The sequence below is a fragment of the Microcaecilia unicolor genome, chromosome 1 (genome assembly GCF_901765095.1).
Source record: "Microcaecilia unicolor chromosome 1, aMicUni1.1, whole genome shotgun sequence".
NCBI classification, from domain to species: Eukaryota; Metazoa; Chordata; class Amphibia; order Gymnophiona; family Siphonopidae; genus Microcaecilia; species Microcaecilia unicolor.
In genome coordinates, this window is record NC_044031.1 from 623,314,482 (window position 1) to 623,333,269 (window position 18,788).

Genomic DNA, 18,788 nt, shown 5'->3' on the forward strand with positions numbered 1-18,788 from the left:
AATTTAATTTAATTTAATCCACTTTCTGAAGGATTGTTTTTTGGCTCTAATGATTTCCTTTATCTTACTGTTTAGCCACGCCGGCTGACGTTTAGTCTTTTTTCCCTTTTTTCTAATACGTGGAATATATTTGTCCTGAACCTCCAGGATGGTGTTTTTAAACAGCATCCACGCCTGATGCAAGTTTTTTACTCTGCGAGCTGCTCCTTTCAGTCTTTTTTTCACCATTTTTCTCATTTTGTCGTAATCACCTTTTCTATAGTTAAACGCTAGCGTACTTGATTTCCTAGTTTCACTTCCTTCAATGCCAATATCAAAACCGATCATATTATGATCACTGTTATCAAGCGGCCCTCGTATCGTTACCCCCTGCACTAGATCATGAGCACCACTAAGGACTAAGTCTAGTATTTTTCCTTCTCTTGTCGGCTCCTGAACTAGCTGTTCCATGAAGCTGTCCTTGATTTCATCAAGAAATCTTATGTCCCTTGCGTTTACAGATGTTACATTAACCCAGTCTATATGCGGGTAATTGAAATCCCCCATTATTATTGTGTTGCCCAGTTTGTTTGCGTCCCTGATTTCCTTTAACATTTCCGCATCCGTCTGTTCGTCCTGGCCAGGCGGATGGTGTCATTCATTTTAATGATCACATTCCATCCAATATGTCGCTCTCAGCAACACGAGGTTGACAGACCGATGATGAACACTACAACCCCAGTCAATGATGCTAAAACTCAGATAAGCGTTTGGGTGTATTGAGGTCTTTTCCTCATTTAAATAATAATAAGCAATATATATCTTGCAATAGTACTGGAGTCTTCGACATTTTAACATAATACTAATGAAACTCAAATGTGAAAGCTACTTGTGTTAACGTTTCTCCACATTTGGAGTATATGTAATTTCTCATGTTTCAAAGGAGGAAGGAGAAATGTGTAATGTCTTTATTTCCTCTATGTTTGATTTTCAAGGCCCACAGACGAAATGGGTCAGAGTACTTAAAGAATAAGTTAGCCCTCTAGTCTAGTGGTATGGTTCAATATTAAAACAGAAGAGAGGGCTCACTCGAGACTGAAGGTCCTGGATTTCAAAGGAACTAACTTTGCCGAGATGGGGGAATTTCTCAAGGAAGAGTTAGCTGGGATGGGAACAGCTGAAGGATGTAGAACAGCAATGGACGAGACTGAAAGAAGCTATATTAAAGGCGACTAACCTTTATGTTAGAAAAGTACATAAAAGTAAGAGGAAAAGAAGGCCTCTCTGGTACTCGAATGTAGTAGCTGAAAAGATAAGGGAAAGGAGGCTAGCCTTTGCACGTTATAAGACGACTCAGAAAGATGAAGACAGGAGAGAATGCCTAAATAAGCGAAGAGAAGCTGGAAAAGCTATCAGGAAAGCGAAGTGGCAAATGGAGGAAAAGATAGCTAATACGGTAAAATTGGGGGACAAGACCTTTTTCAGATATGTAAGTGACAAGAGGAAGTGCCATAATAGCATTGTGAGGCTCAAAGCTGAGGTAGAGAAATATGTGGAAGATGATAAGATTAAAACTGAACTGCTTAACAATTATTTTAGCTCTGTGTTCACGAATGAAAAACCGGGGGTAGGACTGCTGAAAACAAAGGCTAAAGGGGATGGAGGTATGGTAGACCAAGACCTGTTTACGGAGGACTGTGTTCGTGAGGGGCTTGCCAAACTAAAAATAGACAGAGCGATGGGGCCTGATGGGATACACCCGAGGGTGCTTAAGGAACTTGGAGAAGTTCTGTCGGCTCCGCTTACGGACCTCTTCAATGCTTCCTTAGAAACTGGAGTGGTCCCGGTGGACTGGAGATGGGCGGATGTGGTTCCTTTGCACAAGAGTGGAAGTAAGGAGGAGGTAGGGAATTACAGACCTGTCAGTCTGAGCTCGGTGGTGAGTAAGCTAATGGAAACGCTTCTAAAGGAGAGGATTGTGACATTTCTTGAACTACATGGAATGCGGGACCCGAGGCACCATGGCTTCACTAGTGCCAGGTCGTGTCAGACGAATCTGACTGTCTTCTTCGACTGGGTGACCAAACAGTTGGATGTGGGAGGAGCGCTTGATGTGGTATACTTAGATTTCAGCAAAGCCTTTGACACGGTTCCGTACAGGCGACTGATAAATAACTTGAGTGCCCTTGGTGTGGGACCTAGAGTAATGGATTGGGTAAAAAATTGGTTGAATGGTAGGAGACAGAGGATGGTGGTAAATGGAGCTTGCTCTGAAGAAAAGGATGTCGTCAGTGGAGTACCGCAGGGATCAGTCTTAGGGCCGGCTCTTTTTAACGTCTTTGTGAGCGATATTGCGGAAGGGCTGTCTGGTAAGGTTTGTCTCTTTGCAGATGATACTAAACTCTGCAACAGGGTGGTCACCCTGGAGGGTGTGAATGACATGAGGAAGGACCTAGCGAAGCTAGAGGAATGGACCAATATTTGGCAACTAAGGTTTAATCCCAAAAAATGCAGGGTCATGCACTTGGGTCACAAAAATCCGAGGGAATGGTACAATATAGGGGGTGTAGTGCATCAGTGTGCGAAGGAAGAGCGGAAATTGGGGGTGATTGTGTCGGATGACTGTAAAGTTTTCAAACAGGTAGAAAAAGCGACTGCCAAAGCCAGAAGGATGCTTGGGTGCATAAAGAGAGGCATGACCAGCAGGAAAAAGGAGGTGATAGTGCCCTTGTATAAATCTCTGGTGAGGCCTCATTTGGAGTACTGCGTGCAGTTCTGGAGACCGCACCTATGGAAAGATATAAACAGGATGGAGTCGGTCCAGAGAGTGGCTACGAAATTAGTAAGCGGTCTTGAATGCAAAAATTATAGGGACAGGTTTATGAACCTCTACATGTATACACTGGAAGAGAGAAGGGAGAGAGGAGACATGATAGAGACGTTTAAATATCTCAAGGGCATTTATGTACAGGAAGAGAACCTTTTCAAATGAAGGAGTGCTCTGGAATGAGGGGGCATATGACAAAGATAAGAAGGAATAGGTTTAGGAGTAACCTAAGGAAGTATTATTTCACAGAAAGGGTGGTGGCGGCATGGAATGGCCTCCCGGTAGAGGTGGTGGAGTCGAGAACTGTTCCAGAATTTAAAAAGGCATGGGATAAGCATGTGGGATCGCTTAGGAACAGAAAGAATTAGGGGTTACAGAGGATGGGCAGACTGGATGGGTCATATGGCTTTTATCTGCCATCATGTTTCTATGTTTCTATATACATTTGAGACCTCTAATGTCCTCTCAAGGATCATCACTATCTGTATCCTCATCAAAAGAAATTGTATGATGCGATACCTGACAGCGAGCCTTCTCAAGAGTAGCCCCCACGCTCTGGAATTTACTCCCAGAGGGATTACATATAACTCGAGACCTCTACTTCAGGAAGCAGGTGAAAGCCTGGCTCTTCTCACAAGCCTTTAATACATAGAGTGATTGTTTATACACCCATTTTGCACCTGGACTAACTTGCTACACCCACTGTAACTTAGACCAGTTCCTTATCTCTTGTTTAACAGAATAGTATCATAGCAATGTTATTTGAATGTTCTAATTGTGTGCTTATTGGATACTAGTAAAAAAGGCCCGTTTCTGACACACATGAAACGGGCGCTAGCAAGGTTTTCCTCGGAGTGTGTATGTTTGAGAATATGTGTGAGAGATGGAGTGTGTGCGTCAGAGAGAGAATGAGAGACAGAGTGTGTGTGTGTGTGTGAGAGACAGAGTGTCTCTGTGTGGGTGACAGAGAGATAGAGTGTGATAGACAGAGTGTGTCAGAGAGAGTGTATGTGAGAGACAGTGAGTGAGTGTGTGCCCCCACTCCCCCTCTCGCAGTGCCCCCACCCCTACCCCCCCTCTCGCAGGTCCCCCCTCCACACCTCTCTGGTCTCAGGACCCCCTCCCTCTCCCCTGCCCCCCTCCAGCCATGCATGTCCAACAACCCTCCTCTCCCCCTGCCCCTCCTGCAGCCACCCATGTCCAACGACCCTCCCCTCTTCCTCTTCCCCCCCTCCTGCCACCCCTCTAGCCACCCATGTCCAGCGACCCTCCCCTGCCCCCCCACCGCGCATCAAACTCCCTCGCCACCTGCAGCTGCCACAGGTAACGCTGTCCGGCCACTGCTGCTTCTCCTGTTGAGCAGCAGCGGCCACTACAAAAAGAAATAAAACAATAAATGTTTTTAAACCTGAAACGCGGCACCGTAGACAGCCATCAGGCATTGGCTGGCTCTGCAGCCGCTCATCTTCTCGCCTCTCACGTCGCTGCGCTCCTCCGTGGTCTTACTCCAGGGGCAGTGACGTGGCGGCGAGAGGAGGAGCAGCTGCAGAGCCGACAGCCAATGCCTGATGGCTGTCTACGGTGCCGCGTTTCAGGTTTTAAAACATTTATGGCTTTTTTTTCTTTTTATAGCGGCCGCCGCTGCTGCTGCTGAACAGAAGAAGCAGCAGCGGCCGGACAGCGTTACCTGTGGCAGCTGCAGGTGGCGAGGGGGTTTGATGCGCAGGGAGGGGGGAGTTTCATGCACCGAGGGGGGGCGACGGCAGGTTGGCGGCGGGAGGGTCGTTGGTAGGGGGGGGTGCAAAGTTGGTGGTGGTGGCGGGAGAGGGGGTCGGCAGCTTTCGTTGAGTGCTGGTGGGTTGGCTGGAGCGGGAGTGAGAGGGGTGCTGTGAGTGGTTGAGTGATGTGCAGGGGGGGCGGGGCTGAGTGCGGCTGTGAGATTACAAACACTACAGGGCTTCAGGGCTTCACTTGGACAGAGGCAGCTCCAGAACGGAGTTGCGAATTATGTGTGGGTGGGGCAGGGCTGGAGGGGGGGGGTCTATGACTGGTACTTTGAGCCTACAACACTACAGGGCTTCATGGGTTCACGGCTTCAGGGCTTCACTACCACCGAGTGAGCTTCAGAACGTTGGAGGTGGGAATTATTTATATAGATTCCATCACCATTATGCTTACATTGTATTATATCTCAGTTATTTGAATTTCAGTGCTGTTAAATGTGTATATGTTTTATCCTGTTTCATGGTAGTCTTATTATTAGGTTTCAATTTGCTGCTTTCAGGTTTTCCTCTTTCATTGTATTTATGTTTATACTTGTTCATTTTACTATTGTTATGCTGTTAAAATTGTAAGTTTGAGGTTAAACTGTACCTACTGTACACCATCTTGGGTGAATCTCTTCATAAAGGCGGTTAATAAATTCCTACTTCTTTATCAAAATACTAAATAACGCCTGCACAGTGCCTCTTATTGCAGAATTCATTTCTGTGTTCTTTATCTCTACCTGCTGGCAGACGGTCATAACCCACAACTTTTGGAATGATCTGTTGGGAAGGGGGAGATGCACTACACATTTACTGGACCAGTAATGTGCTTTCGACTGGTTCCAGCTGGTTTAGTGCACACGGCGAAATGCACAAAAAGGCTCTGAGGGTTTTTTTTACCGTTCGTAGCAGCAGACACTGGGAATCGATTTCTAATGTATTTAAATCATCTGTTTTGTATTCAAATGTACATTCTGAGGGATGCACAGCCATTCCCGAGCGATGCACAGCAAGGACCGCCTACCTTTAGTGAGCAAAATTTAACGGAAGATGTGGCGCAGCCGTAGCTTCTCAGCAGAGCAGTCTGCTGGTTTCTGAAGTGCCCCTGGAGCTGTTGGAACGCAGTGGAGCTGTATGATAGGGGGCTGCAGCAGCAGGATCGAGAGCCGAGCCACCTGAGATTCTTAGTTCTAGACCTATATGGTTTTACTTGCTGGCTGTCCTGCCTTGTGCTTTGCAGTTTTCTCACATGAGCCTCTGGCATGCAGGCCCCCCCAGGAGGAGCAGCAATGGATCAGAGCCGAGCTGGCTGAGCACTTGGTTCAGGTGCAGCCGCAGGCTAGACTTTTCACTTGCCGGCAGTGCCAGGGCATCCTGTACGAGCCCATGTCCCTGCTGTGTGGGCACAGTGCAGATGATGCCTAGAGAGGGAATCGGGGAGCCCCCACTGCTGCCACTACCGAGTCAATGTGATCCTGAGCAGGTCATGGCACTGTAGCTGAGGCAGGAGGACAGTGTTTTATGCAGGGAGATTGTTGGCAAATGAAAACATTTGCAAGTGCAGCTAGATCTGTGCTAACCTTCTCTCCCAGAAGCATTGCCTCCAGTGCATGTATGAAAGCCATTCAGGGCATGAGCATAGCAACAACGCTTACCAACTGACTGCTATGCGCATGCCCTGCCGCTTTCCCCTACTGAGCAGCACAGTAAAAGTCCATGTTGCTCATTTGAATGCATTTTCTTTAATGAATCGCCCGCTATTTCCACCTCGGTAATTCTTACTAGGGTGGAAATAGTGGGCGGTTCTTTCCAGGACGTAAGTGAATTGGCCCCTACAGGAAGAAAATTAGAAGGTAAGATTTCATTTTCTTTATAACACTAATAAGTTTTCATGGTGCTTCCGCTCCTTCAGGAACTTTTTTCAGATGAAAAAGGTTTTGCCAGGAGATGGAAAGCCCAGGTGGTTCCTTCTCAGCTGGTGTATGGTATGACCCTTCTCTTCCCTTCATTTCCTTCCTCACCTGCAGAGTCAGCTGCGCCTTGTCGCTGTGCTTTATCACACATTTGTCGTGCTCCGTGATCCTCCTGTTCAGCTCACAATACGCCTGCTGCAGCTGAGCAAGACAAAATAACAGTTAATGATGGCAGATAAAGACCACAGAACACAGATCTGAACTCTGCCATAGTGGGCAGGTATTATAATAAATAAATCCAAATAAAATTGGCTCATCCAATCTGCCCCAGTTAAGCTTCTTCCACTTTTGAGTAGAAAAGCAGTTTGTGTATATATTCATATAAATTTCCATTTCCAATACTAGCTTCCTCCCACCGTCCCATCTTTTCAACCATTTTCCTACTAAACATAGGGGAGAACGAACGAACAGCATAAGGTCAGCACTGCTAGAGATGACAGAAAAGCACGCCAAAACTGTAAAATGAGAACAGCCCAGCCCTGCAATCATCACATTGATGGGCGGGCAAAGGGAAAGACTGTGGCCAGAAAGTCACCCTAAGTTCAAAGGAAGGGACCATTTGTGATGTGATTGAGTGATCCCCTCACCCAAATTCCACTCCCCATCAGGTGTACTTGCATTTTAGATCTCCCTCATCATGCTGCGGTCATTCTTCAGCCTACATTTTTCAAGGCATACATGACCCCGTGACATTTAAAAATATGATAAAAGCATACACAAGGACTGGTTTAATAGAGCTTTAATGTAATAAATAATGTCAGATGTCTCAAACAGTGAGTGTTAGAGGAACAGTCTTACACTTTGAAGCTCTAAGCTAATGTTCATAATGTTAAATCTGCAAGTCACCCCATTCCTTACTGAATGGGCATGTGAAACATCTTTATCAGGATGCCCTTCCTAATAGGTCAATGCAGATTCAGTTATTTAATACCTCATGGACATTTTGTACTCCAACTTAGGTGCTTAAAATTGCATGCTGTTTACCTCTGAAAATGTAGCCCTCTGGTTAGATTCTGTGTTCACCTATTCATGGTTTATCCCACAGAGTTTCACCAACTCTCTTCTGCCTACGATAAGGCAGCAGTGTTGGGAAAGAGTTGGAGGTAATGACCCAGCTTGGTATGAGTGAATGAGGGTGACATTATACTTGGGGATTCCTCTAATAATAATTGTAATAGGTAACTCTTGGTGATCTTAGCCTGAGAGCTAAAAGGGAAATGGTGCTTAAGATGCCTGCTGCTTTATGGGATCCATATACTTGATTTGTGGCTGGGATACCTAGTTAACACAGTAACATAGTAGATGACGGCAGAGAAAGACCTGTACGGTCCATCCAGTCAGCCCAACAAGATAAACTCATATGTGCTACTTTATGTGTATACCTGACTTTGATTTGTATCTGCCATTTTCAGGGCACAAACTGTAGAAGTCTGTCCAGCAGTAGCCCCGCCTCCCCCCACCGGCTCTGCCACCCAATCTCCGCTAAGCTTCTGAGGATCCATTCCTTCTGAACAGGATTCCTTTATGTTTATCCCACGCATTTTTGAATTCCGTTACCGGAACCCTATACTTGGCTGGGGGGTTGAGGTACATACCATTGGAAATCTTCTACTTGACTTGGAGCTGAGGTATGTAATAGCTGGAGCCCTGAATGACCTGAGAGTGGGTTACATGTTATCAAGAACTCTGTACTTGATCTGCAGTAGGACAGCTGTTATTGGGAACCCTGTAGTTTAACTGGGGTTGGGAGGAGCCCTGTATTTGATCTGGGGTTGGAATACCTGTTATTTGGGGTTGGTATAGATGTTGTCAGGAGCCCTGTACTTGGGGCTGAGATAAATGTTGGGTGTAATGTTTGGTTCTATTGCTCATATCTAACCTCTTTCTGGCAGCGCTCGTGTTCTGTTGCCAGCTGGAGGACCTCATTCCTCATGCTGTGGTGAAGAAACACATGAATTATTGACCACTTAAAAAACACCATTCAGATTGCTATATATTTTCTGCTGTCCTGGAGGGAATCCCTCAGGCAGCTCTGTTACATAAAGCACGTGACTTCATTAGCTTCAATGCCAACTCTTGAAGACTTGTGGTCCTTCAAGGGCCTCCACATGGTTCATCTAATGGACACCACCTCCTGCAGTGTAGATCTGTGACATCTAAGGAATTATAAATGTTTGAGACAGCTAAGCAAATCCAAGATGTTCTGCCTCTGGGTGCTCTCAGTGCCACAGACATCCTATCTTTCAACAGAACATTAAATACCTACAAATCTAAAATAAAAATCCTGTTTTACCTTTCTGTCCTTTGTCCTTCCTGTTCCAATATCTATCAGGTTTATTATTAATTCTGAGCATTCATTTCCTGACCCTGTTACTCCTTTCTGTACTCAGCAACTCATTCAAGACTTGGACAATTCATTCTTCCCAGCTTCTTTCCCCTTCTCACTTCCAAACTTTTGACTAACCTAGCTGCCCTTCTCTTAAATTCAGCCCCATCTTCCTCTGCCTTTCCACAGACTCCTTCTTGCTATAACAGACCCATCAGTGAACCCCCAACTGTCTCTCTTAAGCAGAGCTGAATTAAATTCTGCCTGCCCTTTTTTCCTGTCCTGATTACTGCTAAAAAGATGTTCCACCTGCATTGCTTGATTTCTCTTCTGCTAATCACCCTGATGCTACCTAAGGCTTTTTGTTGCTCCTCTGCTGTTCCCTGTCCCACCACCAACCCTCTCTCCCTCCATCTTCTTCTGCTGTTTTCTCATCAATTGTTCTACTACTACTACATATTTCTATAGCGTTACCACACATTATATGCAGGTACTTTCTCTGTCCCTAGTGGGCTCACAATCTAAGTTTTGTATCTGGGGCAATGAAGGGTTAAGTGACTTGGCCAGGATCTCAGCCCACTGCACTAACCATCCTGTTCCTTCTGTCTTACCTTGATTCTTCTAAAAAAAATATACACCATTCTTGCCCTTCCTTCTATCTCTTCTTACTTCCTGCCTCTCTTCTGGTGGTGTTCTTGTTGACTCTGCCATTATTTGTCCTCTGCTAAAGAAGCACTCTTTGAACCCTATATTCATTTCAGGCTCTACTGAGGGCTGTGAGAGTGGTGCAGCTGTACAGGAAGCAAAAGAGGTGGTGCACCTAAACTGCCCCCTATCCATTGTCTCCTCTTCTTGGTTACGGTACTGTGGATGGGGTGGGGATGCCAGGGGGCATGTTGCGCAGTACAGCCCTACTCTGTTTCAAATTATCAGCTCATTTATCTGTTTCTTGCTCTCTCCATGGTTCTCAAGCACACTATTTATTGTTTGTCCTTTGACCTCCTTCTGTCTATTAAAACCATCGGTCCCTACTTCAGATCTATCCATTCCATAGAATCTGTTCTCTTCCATATGGCTACCTTCTACACTCTTCTATTCTGCTATTTGATTTGTCTGTCGAATTTGACATTCTCTATGCACCTCTGGGTTGCTCTGGCCAGGTCTATAACTGTCTCCCTTCCTGCCTCTTGCCCTTTCTTTCAAGTTCTTTGTTAACAATTCCTATGTCACTCTTCGGTTCTCTGTTAGTTCTTGGTTCTCTGCTCTTTATACCCACAGGGTGGCAGCTCTAATCTCTTCCACTCATTCATGGAGGAAAGAGAAATTAGGTCTTATCTGCTAATTTTCTTTCTGTTAGTCCCACCAGACTAGTCCAGAATCTGTGGTTATGTCCATGGACCAGTGGATGGAGACAGAGAAAACAGAGTCCTGAATGTTTCACCTAGTAAGGGCATATGGAGGGGCATAATCAAACAGGGTGCCCAAGTTTTCCTGAGGGCGTCCTCGCAGGACATCCTGTGAAGGGGCGTGGAAACCCGTATTATCGAAACAAGATGGGCATCCATCTTTCGTTTCGATAATACGGTCAACCTTAGAGATGGTTGACCTAAATGTTGAGATGGTCAACCTTAGAGATGGTCATCCCAGGTTTTCGGCGATAATGGAAACCGAGGACGCCCATCTCAAAAACGACCAAATCCAACTCATTTGGTCATGGGAGGAGCCAGCATTCGTAGTGCACTGGTCCCTCTGACATGCCAGGACAGCAACCGGGCACCCTAGGGGGCACTGCAGTGGACTAACTGATGCAGTAACTGAACGGAAAAAGCCCTTCCCTTACTGATCCCTTAGCGATTCGGAAAGGAACGGGCATACATGAAGGAAATTGCATGCAAATGAGCTGCTCGCTGTTAGCTCATTTGCACACAATTTCCTTCCTAAGGAGGGGAAGCCAGTGAAGAGCAGCCAAGTGTTATGCGTGGCTGCTCTGCGCATGCCAAAGACAGCTTCATTTACGCAGACAAGCTGCATCTATCATAGCTGTCTACAACCTTAAATAAATTGCCATCTACAACCTTAAAAAAAACACAAGTCCAGATGAAAACGTCCAAGTGCTTGTCAGGGACGTCTTTTTTTTTTTTTTGTGAGTATGGGTGAAGGCCGTCCAAGTGTTGGGCGGACGTCCAAAATGTGAATGTTTCTGTGAGAAGGATGCCCATGCCTTTGCTATGCCTCTGACACCCCCTTTATTTATTTATTTGGATTTTGGATCACAAGCAGCAGCAGTGGGATTTGAACCGGCCACCTCTGGCCACTCCTCCACTCCACTCCCTTGAAATTTGGCCGTCCCTGTGGGGGGGGGGGGCAGTTCAGGACATCCACGCCTTCGCTATGCCTTCACTGACACACACACACCTCCCCCCCCCCCAGGGACTTGCATACTGCTGCGATGGACCTGAGTATGATATTTGAGGCTGGCAAAAAGTTTTAAAGTTGTTTTTTTCAGAGTGGGAGGGGGTTAGTCACCACTGGGGGAGTCAGGGGATGTTATCCCCGATTCCCTCCGGTGGTCATCTAGTCAGTTTGGGCACCTTTTTGAAGCTTGGTCGTAAGAAAAAATGGACCAAGTAAAATCGGCCAAGTGCTCGTCAGGGACGCCCTTCTTTTTTCCATTATCGCTTGAGGACGACCATCTGTTAGGCACGCCCCAGTCCCGCCTTCGCTATGCCTCCGACACGCCCACGGGAACTTTGGTCGTCCCCGCGACGGGAAGCAGTTGGGGACGCCCAAAATCGGCTTTCGATTATGCTGATTTGGGCGACCCTGAGAGAAGGACGCCCATCTCCCGATTTGTGTCGAAAGATGGGCGCCCTTCTCTTTCGAAAATAAGGCTGATAGTAACCTTTCAGATTCAGTAATTCAAATGACAAAGCAATGGAACATGCATCTTTCCTCTCGGTAAAGTTGACATACTAATAATACTCATGTTAACATAATGCTGGTATACAATTTTTAAAAGAAACTGCTGAAGAAAATTGAGTATTGAATAAAAGAAGAATTTGACAGTTTATAACTAGAACAAAGAACAAAACTATAGTACATTAGAGCAGTTTAAGAACTGGAAATATACTAGGGCTGTCTCCTTACCATTGGCTCAAACACTGGCTACTTTCTTTTCAGATAAGATACTGATTATGCGAGATTCCCTAAATAACACTCTAATGAGTGGTCACTCCCAGTTTGATACGTCTACTAGCAACATACAAACACACTAGCTCTTTAACTAATTTTAATATCCCTGTTCTGTCCTCTGACAGCCTCGCACTAGTTTATAATGTGATCCTAAAATGTGTTTAATGCTTTTGCTGTTATTCTCACTTCTAAGGATTTTCATTGCTGCAGTTCTCACTGCAAAGATACGTGAGCAATGCATTGTGTGTAACATAGTTCACAGGCAATGCAGCCACACCTGCCTGTCTGTTTAAGAACTGCTACCATTGGTTTGTGCTGCTGCCCAGACCTCCTCTCTTTCTCAGCCAAGCTTGGCTCCTTTATCTTCCTGCTATCATTTCCTGGTCATCCTTACTATCTCTGTCCTGAAAGGTTAGCCAGGTATAACCTTTCCCTCCAATCGAGGGCCGTCCTCTAGGACCACCCTTGCCACCTGGTGGCAGGCTCTGTTCCCATTGGTCTTTACCTCCTCTTCTCTGGGCCTGTGTGAGCCTTCTTGACCTCCCTGTCTCTCTCGCCATGAGGCATTCTCCATCTTGCTTCAGACAGCACTTGTCCTGCTTCACTCCTTGGAACGAACTTGGTTTTTTACCTTGAATATATCTCCCTAATGAGATATTGCACTCTCCAGTCACCCAGCTCTGAGCTACTTCTACCTGTTCAACTATTTTCTCACCTCTGCAATAAAGCTGCGTCTCTTCAGATTTCTACCTCCAACCACTGATACAACTCTCAGAATTACAGAGTCTCTGTGCCCAGGGGCAACACTTCTGAACATCTGACTGTGAGTAAATTATCTGTATTTATTCAATAAAAGAAACTTCAGAAAAGAAAGAGACTTCAGGTGTGTTCTTGTGTGCCAAGGTTATACTTCAAGATATTGAGACTTTGCAGTTAAGTCTTAAGAGGCTTGACAATCCCTACCCTTTCTGCAGTCCTTACAACCCTGAAGGCAATGAATTTAATACCAGCGCCTCACAATTCCATCCCTATCTCTATCATTAAGTATCACATTGCCATTCTAGGTCCATATATTCATCACATGTGTGGGAGCAAAAAGGACATGGATTGGCCACTGTTGGAAACAGGATATTAAGCTTGATGGAACTTCGGTCTGTCCCAGTATGGCAATGCTTATGTTACGTTCTGATGTTCTTATATGGCATCGTAAGTCAGAATCTAGCTCATTGAAAAAACATCCTGATATATGTTGGGACAAAGCATTGGGCCAGACCAGCCAAGGACTGCTGGAATTTCCTTTGCCAGCTGTATTGACGCAGCCTTGATAGCACCTGCATATTGTTATCAGCCAAGGACTGCCGGAGTTCCCCTGCCTGCTGGACTGATGCAGTAGCTGGAACAGCAACTGCACATTGTTTGTGTAACCACAACTCATGGGCAGGGTGACCATGTAGCATGATGCAAGTGGGACAGTATTGTGACTTTTCAAGTCATAACATCTGAAACAGACAAAGTTGTTGTTATAAACATTTCATTTGGGATCTGTGTGTCAACTGCAAGACCAAGATTTAAATCACCAAAGCAGCTGCAGCCCACAGTTTCTCCATAAAAGAGGCTCATGCCTTAGGCAAATGGCTGCTTGCTTTCCATCATATCTGAAGTGGAGACCCTGCTCTGCTTGCCTGAGTGATCTGTCTGAGGAACACTCTGCCACCTGCTGGACATCTGGTGCCATCTATATCCAGGTTGCATAGTTGCAATTGCTGATTTATTGCTATTGGGCTGGGATAGGTGGCTGGACTAGAAGCCTACCTTAGGGATACATAAGTACATAAGTACATAAGTAGTGCCATACTGGGAAAGACCAAAGGTCCATCTAGCCCAGCATCCTGTCACCGACAGTGGCCAATCCAGGTCAAGGGCACCTGGCACGCTCCCCAAACGTAAAAACATTCCAGACAAGTTATACCTAAAAATGAGGAATTTTTCCAGTCCATTTAATAGCGGTCTATGGACTTGTCCTTTAGGAATCTATCTAACCCCTTTTTAAACTCCGTAAAGCTAACCGCCCGTACCACGTTCTCCGGCAATGAATTCCAGAGTCTAATTACACGTTGGGTGAAGAAAAATTTTCTCCGATTCGTTTTAAATTTACCACACTGTAGCTTCAACTCATGCCCTCTAGTCCTAGTATTTTTGGATAGCGTGAACAGTCGCTTCACATCCACCCGATCCATTCCACTCATTATTTTATACACTTCTATCATATCTCCCCTCAGCCGTCTCTTCTCCAAGCTGAAAAGCCCTAGCCTTCTCAGCCTCTCTTCATAGGAAAGTCGTCCCATCCCCACTATCATTTTCGTCGCCCTTCGCTGTACCTTTTCCAATTCTACTATATCTTTTTTGAGATACGGAGACCAGTACTGAACACAATACTCCAGGTGCGGTCGCACCATGGAGCGATACAACGGCATTATAACATCCGCACACCTGGACTCCATACCCTTCTTAATAACACCCAACATTCTATTCGCTTTCCTAGCCGCAGCAGCACACTGAGCAGAAGGTTTCAGCGTATCATCGACGACGACACCCAGATCCCTTTCTTGATCCGTAACTCCTAACGCGGAACCTTGCAAGACGTAGCTATAATTCGGGTTCCTCTTACCCACATGCATCACTTTGCACTTGTCAACATTGAACTTCATCTGCCACTTGCACGCCCATTCTCCCAGTCTCGCAAGGTCCTCCTGTAATCGTTCACATTCCTCCTGCGACTTGACGACCCTGAATAATTTTGTGTCATCGGCGAATTTAATTACCTCACTAGTTATTCCCATCTCTAGGTCATTTATAAATACATTAAAAAGCAACGGACCCAGCACAGACCCCTGCGGGACCCCACTAACTACCCTCCTCCACTGAGAATACTGGCCACGCAATCCTACTCTCTGCTTCCTATCTTTCAACCAGTTCTTAATCCATAATAATACCCTACCTCCGATTCCATGACTCTGCAATTTCTTCAGGAGTCTTTCGTGCGGCACTTTGTCAAACGCCTTCTGAAAATCCAGATATACAATATCAACCGGCTCCCCATTGTCCACATGTTTGCTTACCCCCTCAAAAAAATGCATTAGATTGGTGAGGCAAGACTTCCCTTCACTAAATCCGTGCTGACTTTGTCTCATCAGTCCATGTTTTTGTATATGCTCTGCAATTTTATTCTTAATAATAGCCTCCACCATCTTGCCCGGCACCGACGTCAGACTCACCGGTCTATAATTTCCCGGATCTCCTCTGGATTTATGTGCATTTGCTTTGAGCTGTTTTCATAATAAGACCATCTTTGTGATACTCTTGTTTTTTCATTTTATTATTGCTGCTATGTAAATAAATAAGCAATCTATTTTTATAATACCTTTGAGCATATATTTGAGCATTAGGATTCAGATCTATAAATAAACGAAATGTAGTTACTTTCTAGATAGTACAGTATCTAATACCAAAGTGTACACCCCTTCCCGTGCACTCCGCTCCATGGATAAATCCTTCTTATCTGTTCCCTTCTCCACTACTGCCAACTCCAGACTTCGCGCCTTCTGTCTCGCTGCACCCTACGCCTGGAATAAACTTCCTGAGCCCCTACGTCTTGCCCCATCCTTGGCCACCTTTAAATCTAGACTGAAAGCCCACCTCTTTAACATTGCTTTTGACTCGTAACCACTTGTAACCACTCGCCTCCACCTACCCTCCTCTCTTCCTTCCCGTTCTCATTAATTGATTTGATTTGCTTACTTTATTTATTTTTTGTCTATTAGATTGTAAGCTCTTTGAGCAGGGACTGTCTTTCTTCTATGTTTGTGCAGCACTGCGTACGCCTTGTAGCGCTATAGAAATGCTAAATAGTAGTAGTAGTAATACCAAAGTGTTACTGTTTCATATTTTTCCATAATTTGTGCTGTCACATTCTCCAATTACACCCAAAATGAGTGTAATCTGTGTATGCCCCACACATGGTAGCAACGAGTCTCCCCTGAGGCCTTGTCCCATCCACCTGGAAAAAGGCCATCATACATCCTAAGATCAAAGATCCTCATCAACCCAACACTTCTTGTTCCAAAGCCCTCCTTGTCTCTCTCGGAAAGCACTACTATATCACTATAGGAGTAGCCTAGTGGTTAGTGCAGTGGACTTTGATCCTGGGGAACTGGATTCGATTCCCACTGCAGCTCCTTGTGACTGTGGGCAAGTCACTTAACCCTCCATTGCCCCAGGTACAAAATAAGTACCTGTATATATGTAAACCGCTTTGAATGTAGTTGCAAAATACCACAGAAAGGTGGTATATCAAGTCCCATTTCCCTTCCCCTTCCCTTCTATGTGGTCTTCAAATCCCACTGGTACCATCCTCAAAAATTCTCAGCATCACAGTGGATTTTCCTAAGTCTATCTTAATAATGGCTTATGGACTTTTCTTTTAGGAAATTATCCAAACCTTTTTTAAACCCCACTAAGCAACTGTTTTAACACATTCTCTGGCAGCAAATACCTAAAAACAATGCAATGTCCAAAAACATCTTAAGAGATAATAGCATGTAATAGTTAAAATCACTGTGCTTAAAGCCAGAAATCAATATAAAATAAAAATGTAAGTAAAAGTAAATCTCCAAATATAAGTATTAAAAAAAAAAAATCAGAACTAAGCATCTTATCAGCATTTGTATGGGACTGGTGTCATGAAACAAAGTAAATTTTGAAACACTATGAATTGAGCCTTAAATGCCCCATCAACCATTTCAGCTGCAATGATAATCAAGCAAGTAAAATACCACAGAGTGGAACTCGCTACCCTGCATATGCGAGTAGAAGAGATTTCCTTGTCTGTGGTTAGAACTTTTTGTTTTTGTAAGCTCATAAAGCTGCAGTATCAGCAAAAAGGAGCCCAATTTCCTCAATAGGGAAAAAGGGGCAAACCAGGCTAATCAAAAAGAATTTGAACCTGGGGCTGCAGGGGGACCCTGGAGGGGAGTTTATACAAAAGTAGGGTGTATGGATAGAAGGGGAGGGGGGATGGGGATGGTGACCTGCACCCCTCAGGCGAGATCCTGTGGGACTAAGCCAAAGCCTCACACAGTGGGACTAAGCAGTGCTACTGGGGGCTGCAGAATTAAACTCCATGCTCGACCAGGTTCGGGAGCGTCTCTTAGGCTCTGTCACGCTGTGTGGCCGCAGCCAGCAAAGCAGGGAGCTAGGCCAGGGACAGGAGCACCAACCAGCACAACCTACCAACTGCTAGAGGTAGAGAAAATGCTGGAATCTTCCAGAGGGCACCACAGCATATACCGGTGATGTCACTAGTAGAGTTCAGTCTTTTCTCTACCTCCACTCACTGGTAGGAAGGAATATCACTGCTCGTGCAGAATAGTAGTGCTGACACTAAGAAAAGCTCTCTTGCCACTGACGTTTGAAGCTCAGCATGTTCGCAATTAGCAACAGTGTTGCAAGTACATCTCTTGCGCTCAGAATTAAATTCTTTTTCCTTTCTTCATTTCAAATCCCCAATTCAGGGGGAAAAGAAGTCACCAGAGGAGGGGGTAAGGCAGGAAAGTAGAAAAGCTCAGAGCTATATCCCAGCTCCAAGCAAATATCAACTGCTGCAAGGCCAGCATGCCATCATTTGCTGGAGATAGAAAAAATACTGAAAATCTAAGGCTGCATGGTGCTCTTATTAGACAAAGCATGCAGGACTCCATCTGCTGGTCAATGTTGATAATCACAGGTTCTGGACTGATCTGGTGAGGACACTAAGATAATTATAATCTGAGTTTTCTATCAACTCAATTCAACAGTTCAATTTCATAAAATCCATTCCTTTCTGACCTTTAACATCCATCATCTCACTCCTCCATTCTTTCTAGACTTGACTATTTTAAGAGCCTCCCAGGTAGCCTTCTGAGTCCTCACTCTGTCCTTTCCAAATGTGAAAGGACTCTTCTATGCTTCTCATGTCACCTTCCTGTACACTTTAGCAGCTCAAATATTCTTTGTGCTGTTTCACATGCTCCCACACTATCATTTGAAGTAAACAGGCATTCTCATGCTTTCACATCTTCATTTGAAGCAACCTACCTACTGATAACCAAGAACCTCTTGCCATAACTGTCCTCAAGATTCAGTTAAAAAGCTAGGCTGGTCTTCCCTACTGCTTAAAATCCTCTCTCTCTCTTACAGTAAACCTTTCTACTCTGTACCGTTTGATAGAGTCCCCTGTGCTCCAACTGTCCACTGATTCTGTGAGGTGCTCTGGACAGGGAATCATATAACAGCTGAAAATACATAACAAAAAATGAGAAAATGAGTAAAGAGGTGGCGGGAAAGAATCTATATTAAAATTCAAGAAAACATTGAAAAGCACAGAGAATCTTTAGCTGTGGGGGGGAGTGAGGGGTAAAACCTGGGATAAGTACAGAAGATCTTTATTGGTAGATGATGAGGGGCAATACATAACAGTATACTTTGTTACAAAGAAATTAGGGAAAATAAGAAATTAATTGGGTTTGACAGTATTGCCCCAGGTAGACTGCATGAACCTTGAGAATTTTTTGTGCTGTAAATCATATTCTATGAAACCTTTAACCCTTCACTATGTTCCACTTCTCTCTTCCTCTTCAAATTTGCCATTTTTACTAACTCCCAATCCCAAGTCTTTTGGCACAAGAATT

At 44.9% G+C, this 18,788-nt stretch overlaps 1 protein-coding gene across 1 annotated transcript in view; it reads right to left on the bottom strand.

Annotated features, from left to right (window-relative positions):
- IQANK1 (IQ motif and ankyrin repeat containing 1) overlaps nucleotides 1-18,788 on the bottom strand; it is a 180,950-nt gene that overhangs the window by 38,116 nt on the left and 124,046 nt on the right. Inside the window, 2 exon segments of the mRNA XM_030190104.1 lie at nucleotides 6,594-6,686; nucleotides 8,425-8,479. Coding sequence (XP_030045964.1) covers nucleotides 6,594-6,686; nucleotides 8,425-8,479 — 148 coding nt within the window.